The following is a 13,505-nucleotide window of genomic DNA, read 5'->3' on the forward strand; positions in this document are numbered from 1 at the left end:
CCAGACCCTTGGATCTTAAGAACAATGAACAATCCTCCCAACACTTGCACCCCCCCTTTCCTGGGAAATGTTGGATAAAAAGCCTCACCAATTTGCACAGGTGACCACAGACCCAAACCCTTGGATCTGAGAACAATGAAAAAGCATTCAGTTTTCTTACAAGAAGACTTTTAATAAAATAGAAGTAAATAGAAATAAAGAAATCCCCCCTGTAAAATCAGGATGGTAGATACCTTACAGGGTAATTAGATTCAAAACATAGAGAACCCCTCTAGGCAAAACCTTAAGTTACAAAAAAGATACACAGACAGAAATAGTTATTCTATTCAGCACAGTTCTTTTCTCAGCCATTTAAAGAAATCATAATCTAACACGTACCTAGCTAGATTACTTACTAAAAGTTCTAAGACTCCATTCCTGGTCTATCCCCGGCCAAGACAGAATATAGACAGACCCACAGACCCTTTGTTTCTCTCCCTCCTCCCAGCTTTTGAAAGTATCTTGTTTCCTCATTGGTCATTTTGGTCAGGTGCCAGCGAGGTTACCTTTAGCTTCTTAACCCTTTACAGGTGAGAGGAACTTTCCCCTGGCCAGGAGGGATTTCAAAGGGGTTTACCCTTCCCTTTATATTTATGACAGATATAATAAACAGTCCACTAATGCAAGAGGGATTAACTTAATGAACCTTTTCAGGCATTTTCTTCTACCGTTGTTTCCTTTTCCAAAGAATTACTTGCTGGGGTTCCTGATCAGTGTGGTGTAGTCTATTATGAAAATGTTCTTGTTTTTAAATTATATTTTTGATTTTCAATAGATATAGAATATACTCAGTGAATGTAATACAGAAACACTAAAACCTTGATTGCTGAAAGATAAGCAAACATGAAAGTAGAAACATTAAGCCTGCAATCATGTCTAATAGAGTATTAGCAAAAACAATGGTTTAAGCACCTTCATTAAGTTTTTACAGACCCTATATTTTAAAAATCTTCAAGGGCTTAGATCTTAGAGTGCTGAAGTTTAGATGTAGAATTCCTTAAAGATTTAACGTGTGGTTTAAACCTTAAATTGGCCTGCTTCATGTCACTCGGCTCCAGATCTAAAGGTGTTGGCATCGGTTATTTTTTATGGTCGTTCCCCAATTGGACGCTGACTTCGCTACAATCTAAACTTTAAATCTGGAAGCTGATTGTGACTAAGTATTTCTAATAATTCAAATTTTCCTGATTCAAGCAAGTCATCCATTTTATTGACTTTTATTTAAATTAGCATAGAGCCCAAAATGTCTTTGGCACTGTACAAACATATGGGAAGGCACAGTCCCTTCCCAAAAGAACTTGATGTCAACATTTCAGGAGTTAAATATTCCAAGGGAAACCTCAAGTACTGTATAATGGAAGAATTATACTTGTGTCTCTAGTGCCATAAGCATGCATGACATACACAGATGACTTAATTTTTTTTTAAAAAGTCACTGCCTAAAGTCGTTTATAATCTAATGGGCAATTCTTGTATGGTGCTGAGGCCCCTCAACTCCCATTTATGTTGCAATTCCATACAATATTTTCCCTCCCAAATAGAGATATGTATTCAGGGCCCAATTCTGCCCATCCTTACTCAAGCTGAGCAGTATCTTACTTGGTACATTTTTCCATTGAAATCAGAAGAATTATTTGTGAAGTTAGGTCCTGGTACTGCGAACATTTACGCACATGCAGAACTTTACTCATGTGAGTTGTCCTATTGAAGCTAATGGGACTGCTTACATGTGTGGAGGTATGCTTGTGCTTAAGCATTTGCAGGACTGTGCCTAAACTACCACTAATTGGCTGTGGAGCACAGACACTTCCGTTTTAAAAAAAATCTTTATTTCAGTCAAGTCTTTCCCCTTTGCAAGCTTCCTTCTTTGCAATGGACGATTAAGAAATCACAGCTGTCTGGTAGACTATGAGCAAAGAAAGTTAGTTAATAATCACTGTTAAATTCCACTGTCTGGTGTTAGCTTTTTGATAACTAGTAAAGCAGAGATGAAGCTTTCCTATAAAGTTTTTCTTGGGATTTCCACTCATGATTTTAAGGCATACGGCCACATTCTCCTCTCACATACGGATTGATTTTGAAGTGCAAATTGGCGTCAAAGGGAACACTGCATGCACAACAAAGAACAGACTACATCCCATAGTGTGATACCCACTATGTTCCCTGAAATTAGATTGCATTCTTAATTGATGTTTGAATTATGAAAAGTATTTCATTTTTTTTAAATGTCAGAATTTTGGATATTGGTTTGGTTCTGAGCCAGCGAAGGGATTGGGATTTCCAGGTCTTGGTCTTCAGAAATTAAGGACTTGCTCCTACAAGGTACTGAGCACCTCTTGAGAGGTGTTGATCACTCTCCTCTCCCCTTGAGTTCAACTTTCATTGACTTTGGTGGGAGATGGTGGTGCTTAGCATCTTGCAGGATTGGACATTGTAGCAGACATGATTTAAAATATGGTCTTTTTTACTTTCAGGTAAAGATTTTAATGGTACAATGAATTTTTTATGCGGTCACTATTATCTCTTTACTTTTCTTTTATTGTATACTCTGCATTTTTTATCGTCCGTTACTGAAAACGATAAAGATCATGCAAATCTACTCTGTGTTGTCACACATTTATATCACTGTTACCCTTGTCTTCACTTGCTTTGTTACATCCACTTGTGTCTAAATTTAGGCACTAATCCTGCAATCTAATACAAGTGGCCAGACTGCTACACTTGTATGGACTCCTTTGATTTCAGTGGGACTTCCATTCAACTTAATGGGCCTTTGCACAGGAACAGTGGCTTGCCTGTTTGGATCAGACTACAGGACTAGTGGGCCTTTAGTTGAAAACTCTTTGGAGGCAAGTACCCTCCCTTACACTATATGTTAGTACAGCACTCCAATACAATGGACCTCTGGGTCCTACCTGGGCATGACTGTAATACTACAGAAGTGATAATTCTGAGTGAAGTGCCGAACAGCCGGGCTGCATTCATTTTAGGCGCTGGTTCTAAACCCCTCTCTTTGCAGATTCAGTGTGTTTGAAAGATGCTGTACAACAGGAAGTTGTGTTGCACCGAGCATCATTTCCAAGGCAGGACTTCCTTTCCACGGGGCTCAGGGAAAGTCACCGTTTTTTGAACAAAGGGAGCAAATGCTGCTGTTAGATGTGTCTGTTTGAGGCATGTTATCTCCCATCCCCCGGGCAGGGGTGCTGGGCATTGGCTGGCTCCCAGGTGGCGGCTGGGTTAGTCACTGATGGCGCTGCACGCGGAGTTTGTCCATTAGGTAAAGGCAGCCACGGCAGCGAGATTGAATGATTCCTGATTCATACTGTGTGTGTTGCACCCTCGCCTCCGAAGTCCGCCCAGCGCCGCAGGCCGGGGGCTGGGAGCGCAGCCGTGCCCCCGGCCCGTCCCTGCAGGGCTGCGAGGAGAAGCCCCGGGGCGGCTGCCCCGGCCTCGCTCCGGGCTCACCCCAGACTCTGGCTTCGGGGCAGCAGCACCCGGCGCTGCACAGCGATGCGGGGAGGGAGCAGGGGCCCGGCCCGGCACTTTCCTGGGCCCCTCCCCGGCTCGCACGTGATTTCCTGGCTCCGTGTTTACTTCCCGGGTCAAAGCCCCTCCACGGCCCCAGAGCAGCCGCCGCCTGCGGAGGGAGCAGGGGGGTGAGTGGGGCAGGATCAGCCGGGGCGGGCCGCGGGGTCCCCCGCGCTCCCAGCGCAGCCCGCTCACCCAGCGCCTCTTCTCTTGCAGGTTTACCCGGAGCCCCGGACCGAGAGCGAGTGTCTGAGCAACATCCGCGAGTTCCTGCGCGGCTGCGGCGCCTCCCTCCGCCTGGAGGTGAGTCTGGGCAGGGCAGGGCAGGGCAGGGGGGTCTGGGGCTGGGCTGGGCACGCAGTCTTTTGAGGTTTCCCTGGGGCCCCTTGAGTCCTCTGGGCAAGTTGCAGAGGGTGTTTCCTTTCCCATCTTGGGGTTAACTTTCCTGCTTCCAGGGGGGCTGGAGCAATTTGTATAGTGGGGGTGCTGAGAGCCATTGAACCAAACTGTAAACCCTGGATCTGAGGGAAACCACGTCAAGCCAGGGGGTGTGGTAGCACCCCCTGTACCCCTAGTTCCAGCACCTGTGCCTGAAGTGATTTATGTTGGCATTTTCTGGCCCTGGGGGGTTTCCTAGAGCTACTGCTGGGGTCCTCGGAGCTGCCCTGTGGCCCCAGGAGGCGGGGGAGCCATTGAACAGTGATCTGAAAAGGGTTGCTGTTTGTGTAAGGGGAAGTGGGGGCTGTTGGTAGCCTCTGAAGGTAAAACTGATCTGTAAAAGATGACGAATGTGGTGGTGCTGCTGTCTTCTCTTGAGTCCATGCTGAACAAATAACCCAGCGTGATGCTGGAGGGCACTTTGAAGGGTTTTTGGGTGAGACGTTACCTCAAGTCTCTGATTTCATGTGGTCATTCAAGATCCCACTGGCCAGATTCTGATCTGACAGGTTTTGTTTTTCCTACTTAAATTTACTCTCCAAACTGAGTTGCTTAAATTCCTGATCTGCTCCTGTTCTCAGGTATTTATTGTAGCTGAGTGCTCTGTTGCGGTATTCATTCCATCACAGAGGTTGCTGCACTTCAGTGGTGGATAGGGTAAACTTTGTGTATAGTTAGGGTCCTACCAAATTCACGGCTATGAAAAACACATCACAGACCATGAAATCTGGTCTCCCCCTGTGAAATCTGGTCTTTTGTGTGCTTTTACCCTATATTATACAGATTTCATGGGGGAGACCAGAGTTTCTCGAATTGGGGGTCCAGTTCTGCAGGCAGCAGTGCAAAGCTAAGGGTGGCAATACCATACCATGCCATCCTTACTTCTGTGCTGCTGCCCGCAGAGCTGGGTCCGCAGAGCTGGGCTCCCGGCCAGCAGCCACCGCTCTCCAGCTGCCCAGCTCTGAAGGTAGCGTGGCTGCCAGCAGCAGTGCAGAAGTAAGGGTAGCAGTACTGCAACCTCCCTACAATAACCTTGTGACCCCCCTCCCCCATTTCCTTTTTGGGTCAGGACCCCTACAATTACAACACCCTGAAATTTCAGATTTAAATAGCTGACATTATGAAATTTACGATTTTTAAAATGCTATGACTGTGAAATTGACCAAAATGGACCACGAACTGGGTAGGACCCTATAGTTCATGATTCATTTTAAATGTGTATAATGCATAGGCTCCTATGCGATTAAAAACACTGTGTAAGTACACAATTTTTAAATGTAAGAGTTTATTAGAAGTGAGTGCTCATAGCCAGTTTACAGAAGCAGTTAAAATCATATTGTATCTGACTCTAAACAGTATTTAGAGGCTCAGAGTAGGCCCTGTGGTGCCTTTCCTAAAGCAGGAGAATTTCCTTTGGTGACGTTTCACGTTGTTTAAACTGTGATCTTGGATAGACAAAGGGAACACTAACTTCTGAGGAAGAAACAAGACAAGAAGTATTGAGGAGTGTGGGAGCGTCCTATTTCATTACCTATAAAAGAGAATGGGAGGGATATTTGCAGAAAGTTGCTGAAATTCCGTTCAGTGTCTTGATGTGAATTGGTTATTGCTTCATTGACATGTAGATATAAAGTTTATTTTGGCAGGTGAAAAGATTCTGCGTGTAGTGTTTCAATGTTTCTATTCAAGTTGTATTAATTTTGTTTACAAAAACTGCTTTTAGATGATGACTTTGTCAAATAGGATTTTATTCAGTAAAAGTCCAGTGAGATTTTTTTTTTTATATGTATAATGTAATAAACTCTTAAGGAACCACTGTCTAACATTTTAAAAAGTATTTTATCTAAAACTTTATTAAATTATCATGGGCATTTTCTATATTTCCTTTCCTGTCATTGTGGATTATCAGGATGTTTGTACATCATTTGTAGGGTTTGCTATATAACCAATCCAAGGTGCTTTCTGACTTCTTCAGTAATGTTAAAAATTTAGTGTTCATGTGACATCACCATGGGTTGAAAAATCTCCTTAGCCCTGGTGACTGAGAAGCTTGCCTTAGCAATTGTGTGGACCTGCAGTAGTTACCTATAATTTAAACTTTCTTTAGGAAAAAAGTTTTTATCCCATGTGGTTATAAAGAATAGCTTCTGAATGTAAATCTATGCAGTGCTGTCTTCATTATGCAGTGTCTGTGGTGCTGCTCATAGCTTTGCCAAGCAGCAACAGAATGAAATTAGCAAGCCCCTGGTCAGTTTTGCTGCTGTTGTTCAGAACCCTTGAGGCATCAGTGAAACTTACAAGAATCATGTTAATTTCTGTGTTTCAGCTTGGAAAAAGTTATTAATAAAGACAGGGTTTAGAGCTCTATTGCCCACCTCTCAACCCTCTGGTAGAGGGAGAGAGATGGAAGCTCTTTAAGTTTATCAGCCAGAAGGGGTTGTACAAGGTAAAGTATTAGGTTTTTGGACAGTAATAAGTATTCAATATTGTCCTCCTTTTCCAGTAGCTGACATCTCTTTAGGGCAGTGCCCATAATGTCTGTTACAGAAAGGCTCAGTGATTAGCCCAAGGTAACACAGGAAGTTGGTGGAAGAGGGAATTGAACCCAAGTCTTCCACATCCTAGGTTTGTTCCTTAACCACTGGACTCTCTTCCTTTCATGGAGTGCAGTTGTGAATTTCCCACTCATCTTTTGTATCTATTTAAAGCAAGCAGGAGTTTTAATTTTTTTTGTGCTCTGGACATATTATTTTGCAATGTATCTGTAAACTCCACGTGAAGAAAAAACATAGGGGGTTGGGAGGAAACTAAAAGAAAATGAATTTCTAAATCTGAATTTAGAATGGGACCCTGCTTGTGCCGTAGGTCAGCCATGTCACACCTGCTAGGCTAATGAGACTCTGCTCACCAAGCTTTTTCCAGTAAAATAAAGAACAAGAGGTGCAGGACTCTCTTCCAGTTCACCATAATACAGTGCAAAGATTCTAAAACAGACAAGAAAGGGCCCAGAAATTGCAGCGGGTCCTTCATATTAATCTTCCTGGGAGCAAGGGCAGGTTTTTTGGACTTGGAGCCAGAGCTCACAGAGGAGAAAGCTCAGAATCAGTTTTTCTTTTGCGAAGGCATATTTTGAAACCAGTCTGCGGACTTTATATTTCTCCAGATGAGCTCCTGAGAGGGGAAGCATGGGAGGAAGCGGAAAAGGGGAGTGATTCCACCCACAAATAAATATTTCCTGATTTATACTTCCAAAAAGTTCATACAACTCTCAAGTCTGGTTAAAGAAATGGAAAGTGTGCATTTAAAACAACAATAAACAAGTAAAGCCACTGTAGCAATCCATGCATTTGCTTCTTCCACATCGTGGCTAAAGCCACACATGCATAATCAGACTCCTTAGTGCCCACAGTGCCATTCTAGGTCAGAAGATCTCTGGTCTGGGAGCATTCTTTGAGAAAGGTTTCCTTATCAGTGGCTGTTGTGGGAGATTGTTTGGGAGAGGGGATTTACAGTAAGAGCAATGAGTATAACTCTTGTGTCACAACATCAGCCCTGCCTAAGGCCATGGAAAACCAATCCCCAGACAAAGAAGGCACTGGTTACCACTAACCAGGCTCTTCAGGAGGGAGACTTTTCAGTGACTAGAGAGAGCTGCCATGGAAACCTTTAAATAAAAATAAACTTTTAAAATAAAAACTAAGGAGGCTTTTGTAGCTCAAAAGGAAATATAGACCCTATTACAGGTCTTGTTACTCTTGATCCAGGTAAGGTTTGCAAGAGGGATAACCAAATAGATGACTTAATATACTGAGTGGCATCAGAGATAGAGAAGATACTACAGGAAAACCATCTGCATCCTTCAAGCATGCAGGTTGACTCTGTATGATTCCCCAAATATGGGGCAAGTGGCCAGAAATCTTGAAGTGTTGGATCAATAATATGTTTAAAAATAAATAAAAAAATCATAGGTAGAGAGATACCCAGCCAGGTTTGCACTTCAGAATTAAATGCAACTACAGAGCCCAGGTGATTGATATCCCCTTCTTCCTCCAACCAGTTGAAACACAGAAGTATGAAGACAGCAGTATAACTGCTTCAGACTGGGGTAAATCAGGGAATCCCAGGAATCAAGAAGGCGTACGATTCTGTTCCATCCTCCTCTTATTGTCCGTGTGTTCCAAAGACAGGGGAACACTCAACCAGATGTTTTGAACACATTCCTCCAGAAGCCACAGTTCAGCATGGAGGACCTAAATTCCACCAAAGCAGCAATTCCCCAAAGGAAGACTTCAGTTTCTCTATTAACAGATCTGAAAGGAACCTTTCTACAAATTATTATATGAATCTCCCATAAGATATATCTCTGCTTCCCATGCAACTGACAATGCTATTGGTATGCTGCTTTACCGCCTCTCTAAGGATATTTCCCAAAGTGCTAGTTAATGTGTTTTATTTGGGAGGAAAAGGGTTAATGTCTATCAATTCTAAGCTGACCTGCTTATTGGCATTTTTCCTGCAAAAGGTCCACAAAGGAGCCACCATGCAGCCCAGATTCTATTCTGGAATAACATGGATGTGGCGACCCCACTGGGAGCTGAATGACTTCACGCAGTTGATATTACTTAGCAATCTATGAAAACTGATATCAACGGACAGATTTCAGAAGCTGGTGGTCACAAGTCATAATATAATGTAATATTATTTTCCAGTGATATCTCTCAGGGTGCTTTTTGCCTTGGATCAGAATGATTGTCCCGTGCTCTGTCTCTTGATTTGGCTAGCTGGAGTGTAACTGCAACCAAACTCAGTGAGTACAGTGACTCAAGTCAGAATATTTCAACATGAGCAAAGATGCAAAACCAATTGACCCAATTTTGAGAACGTTAATGAAGATGGTAAAGAGTCGTAGGTGCAGAAATTGCAAAGCAAAAGTGAGCAGGAAGGCTGTATGAGGAAACGTTTTGCGAAATGCAGTGGAACAACAAAGACATGAGAACCACTGACTTTAGCTAAATGTACGTGAGTATTACAATCAGTCTCTGCGAATGAAAGTACTGGTAATACCTGCATTGCCATTACCAACTACATCAAAAGAGAGCTGGATCTCGGTCAGCTAAAGAAAACGAGGAGGAAACTGAACTGAAACAAAAGGTTTGAAAATTGCAGCATTTTTTTTTATGGCTGTAATATTCCCTTTTCCATTATTGAGGACCCAAGAGTGGGTGGGTGAGGTTCATTGTGCCTTCAGTGTGCAGGAGGTCAGACTAGATGACCACAGTGGTCCCTTTTGACCTTAAAGTCTATGAAGGTGAGCCAACTTTTCAAGCATAGATCAGTTGCCTAAAGCCCAGGCAACAAAGCACCCAGTCGAAAGCAGGTAGCAGGTGAACTGTTAGATGCGGTTACTGATGGCTTAAAGGTGGAAGCACGCAACAAATTACATGGAAAAGCAGTTAGATTAATACAAGATGGCTGGAGTTATGTGCATCATGACCCAGTGACAGTTAATGGTGGCTTATGTCTCCACAGTTGATAGTAGAAGCAATAAGAAGACTGGAAAGTACTGTGCTACACTGGCAAGAGAAGCCAAAGCATTAGCCAATGAACAGTATGGTTGTGGCATTAAGAACTACCTGACAGACAACGAGAAAAAAATCCAAAGTGATTTGGAACAAGAGAATGACACTTTGGCTACGTATGGATATTATGACAAAGTTCCTCCTCTGCCTTGGTGGGTCCTGCGCTTATTGGTGGATTTGCTCACCTCAGAGGTTCACGGAAGCCCTCAGTTTGGCCACTTTCGTGGCTCAAATCTGCCGTTCACTCAGTTAGCCTCATCAATGGCCAGCATGGGGAAAAGGAAGAACAACAATCCCCGCAGTCTCTGCTGATCCACCTAGTGGATCGGGGACCAGGCCAAAGACCTCTGGTGGAACCCACAGTCCAGGTCAACTCCTCTTGTGTCTGACCAGAAGTTAGGAGGATTTGGGGGGAACCCGGGCCCGCCCTCTACTCCAGGTTCCAGCCCATGGCCCTGTGGATTGCAGCTGTCTACAATGGCTCCTGTAACAGCTAAGTGACAGCTACAACTCCCTGGGCTGTTTCCCCATGGCCTCCTCCCAACACCTTCTTTATTCTCATCACAGGACCTTCCTCCTGATGTCTGATGATGCTTGTACTTCTTGGTCTTCCCATAGTACGCCGTCTCACTCTCAGCTTCTTGCTCCTCGCATGCACACCACAAACTGAAGTGAGCTCCTTTTTAAACTCAGGTGCCCTGATTAGCCTGCCTGTCTTAATTGATTCTGGCAGCTTCTTGATTGGCTGCAGGTGTTCTAATCAGCCTGTCTGCCTTAATTGTTTCCAGAAAGTTCCTGATTGTTCTGAAACCTTCCCTGTTACCTTACCCAGGGAAAAGGGACCTACTTAACCTGGGGCTAATATATCTGCCTTCGATCACTCTCCCGTAGTCTGTCCAGGGTTCTCTGCTCGGTGTCCCTGTCTGGTTTCCTTCGTTTGACCTTTTGACCACACTCCTGTCCCTGTTGTTTTATTAGTTGTCCCCTGTGTTCAATTGGTTTCCAGGTCCTGTGCATCCCCCTCTTAGGCTGTGGGGGGATCCTTTAGCAGTGGGCGGGTGGGATCCAATAGGATCACTCTCCTGTAGCCATCTGGCCTAACCCTGTCACAATATGCATTACATTGCAGTTCTGGTCTTCATTTGTACAAACCTAAATTAACTTCCTAATCTACTGCCTTATGTAGTCACAATTTGAGTATATAACTAAAACTTAAGTGTAATGTGGTGTACATTGATGATGGTAAGCGCCCCCAGTGATCCACCAGCACTTGCATAACCCTGGAAGGGTACTCTTTTCAGTTTATGTACTCACTGGGAAAATGGGGTTGTGCCAGGATAGGGACATGTATCCCATCTGTCACCCAACCACAGTTCAGGAGCCCCATTGCTCCAAATCCATCTTCTGTTTCCTGCATATTGCTGAGAATCGCAGTCCGATGCGGCTGTGTATGCTTGATGGCCTGGCACACTCGAATGACAACAGTCCCTACTGTGGATTTTCCAACTGCAGACTGATTTGCTCACTGACCAATAGCAATCCAGTGTTGCAAGCTTCCAGAACACAATTGCCGCTCGCTTCTCTGTTGTTAACGCAGCTCTTGTTCTGGTGGCTGGAGAGTTGGGTGATTTTGGCGCATAGATCCAGGAATGTGGTGGTTTGCATCCGAAAGTTCTCCTGCCGCTGCTTGTCATCCTAAGCATTCGTCATGATGTGATTCCCACCAATCAGTGCTTGTTTCTTGGGTCCAGAAGAGCCAGTCCATCACGTGGAGCGCTCTGTGAACCCAGTAGCAACCTGCTATGTTTAGAGAAGAGAAATGAGAGAGAAGGTATAGTATACCATAAATTATTTGAAAGTACAAACACTCATAATTATGAATATTAGATGGAAAAAGCAAAGTGCAGCCTATAATTCAGGGCTTGTCTACGTGCAGTTTTTGCACTGGATCACAAAAGAAAGGTCCATATGTGAAAGACATTATCACAATCTCCTAGCCAGGGGCAGATGGTAAAAAGTGCTCTTGGACATTGCTGCTATGTGATTATCTAAAAAGCAGCTTGGGGATCCACCAACATATGCATCACAAACGGTAGACACACACTAGATCCGAGTTGGAGAAATCATCTTTTAAAATTTCAAAGCCCTATGTATTGCTTTAGTCAGTGAAATGCAGAACAAAGCAGTCAAAAACAGCAGTCAGTATTTCAGGTGGTGTACTGCATGTAGCCTATTACATCATTGTACACGGAACATTGGGCCATGTGCCATTTCCTGTGTGGAATGTATGCAGGCTACTCTAGATGTAGCTTTATGTCTGTGGAAAAGCAAATGCTTATACTGCACAACCAGTCTTTAAAAACCAAGCTTTGCATTTATGGAGTCCCCTGTTTATGGATCTGATTTTTTCAAAACCCTGCATGTGCAATTGCATGCCTGCTGTTCACATGTAAATACCATGAGTGCATGCACAAAGCAGATGCGCGGCTATATGCAAAATCTCGTGCTTCATTGGCTCTTTTCACCCACACTTCAGATATTTCAGAGAACTTTTGCAAATCATTGTCCTAGATTTTTAAATCGGAGAAATTAGAAATGACTTTGTCGTTGTTATGACCCTGCGCTGTGATATCTTGGTTTACTGTGTTAACTATCCCTACTTGTCTCCTTTCAATGCCATATGCACTGTTTCCCAACCTGCCAGTTTTTCTTGTTTTCACTCCTCTCTCATGGGTATGCTCTGTCCAATTTCACTTGATTGCCTTGAATGTTGTGTCCCTCCAGTCCACCTCCTTCTTTCCACATCCTTCTTTTTTTCCCCACAGATGGCAGGACTCCTGTCTTCACACCATGTACAGGGTGGAGTGAGAGTACTGTATAATGGGCCATGGCATGGGAAACAGACAAGCGGGGAATAGTGCTGATTAGATAAGGGGAATGAGACACAGACAACCATTGTAGGAGAGGAAAGGAATAGGCAGCTGAGCCATAGACTCAGCATGAAAGTATAAATATCTAAGGCAAGCCAGTGGCTAGCATGTGAGCAATGGTATAGCAGAGTTTGAAATAGTATTCCTGAAATAAACAGAGGGCAGCATTTGCTACCTCACCTCTGGGTTTACTTATTTCGTGAGTTTCTGGTCTTTCCAGGTCATCAGAGTGAGTGAGTGTGTAAGTGTAAGATGAGGCTGCAGACAATTGGAACAGGTTTTTCCAGGTGTGTTTCAGGTTAGAAACAATCTCCTTTGGCTCGTCTCAGACACCATCTATGCATGCTGATTCAATCATGCAGTCTTACCTAGCTGAGCACTCAGCACCCTCTGAAAATGGTTTGATAATGTTGACTTTACGCTCATCTTTTTACTGTGTATCCGACTGGCATATTCCAGGCTGCTAAACACAGTATGAATGCACATAAAAATACCCTTTTCTGCAGCTTCCAAAAGGTTGAAAAGAAACAACTCATGTTAAAATTCTATGTTTGCCAGAATTGTAGTTAAGACACATTAAAGGAAATTTGTACCATAGTACTGTGGTTTGTTTGTTTGTTTTGCAGTATAGCTATCTGAAATAACTTATACGTGAAATGACTGGAATTTCAGTCTTCTGAACCTAATTCAGTTAGTTGTGGCCATCATTCTGGAAAATGATGTAATTTGTAACACCAACTGTGTGAGTCTGTAGCCAGAGATTGTAAAACAGTTCCACTTTGCTGGAGCTAAGCTTTTGATTTAATCAAAGTTTCCAGCAGCATCCTATTGGAATGACTTATTGTTTGGCTTCTCAACCTACTTCTAGGATTGTTTGTTTTTTCCGTGATGTTTTTCTAAGCAATTTCATTCTTTTATTTGTCTCATCTGTTGTCATTTTGCTTTTTCACATGAGAGCAACCTGTAGGATTTTGGAAAGTTGTCCAAGTCC

General features: G+C 43.5%; 1 protein-coding gene across 5 annotated transcripts in view; it reads left to right on the forward strand.

Annotated features, from left to right (window-relative positions):
- Positions 1-13,505, forward strand: part of ARHGEF7 (Rho guanine nucleotide exchange factor 7) — a 193,372-nt gene that overhangs the window by 23,528 nt on the left and 156,339 nt on the right. For 4 of the 5 annotated variants that reach the window (XM_048855274.2, XM_048855282.2, XM_048855289.2 and 1 more), the window contains exon 2: positions 3,784-3,870. In XM_048855274.2, coding sequence (XP_048711231.1) covers positions 3,784-3,870 — 87 coding nt within the window. Of the gene's footprint in view, positions 1-3,626; positions 3,696-3,783; positions 3,871-13,505 lie in introns of those variants that run through there. The other variant, XM_048855309.2, reaches the window with a different exon arrangement.

This window comes from Caretta caretta, chromosome 1 (genome assembly GCF_965140235.1).
Source record: "Caretta caretta isolate rCarCar2 chromosome 1, rCarCar1.hap1, whole genome shotgun sequence".
NCBI lineage: Eukaryota > Metazoa > Chordata > Testudines > Cheloniidae > Caretta > Caretta caretta.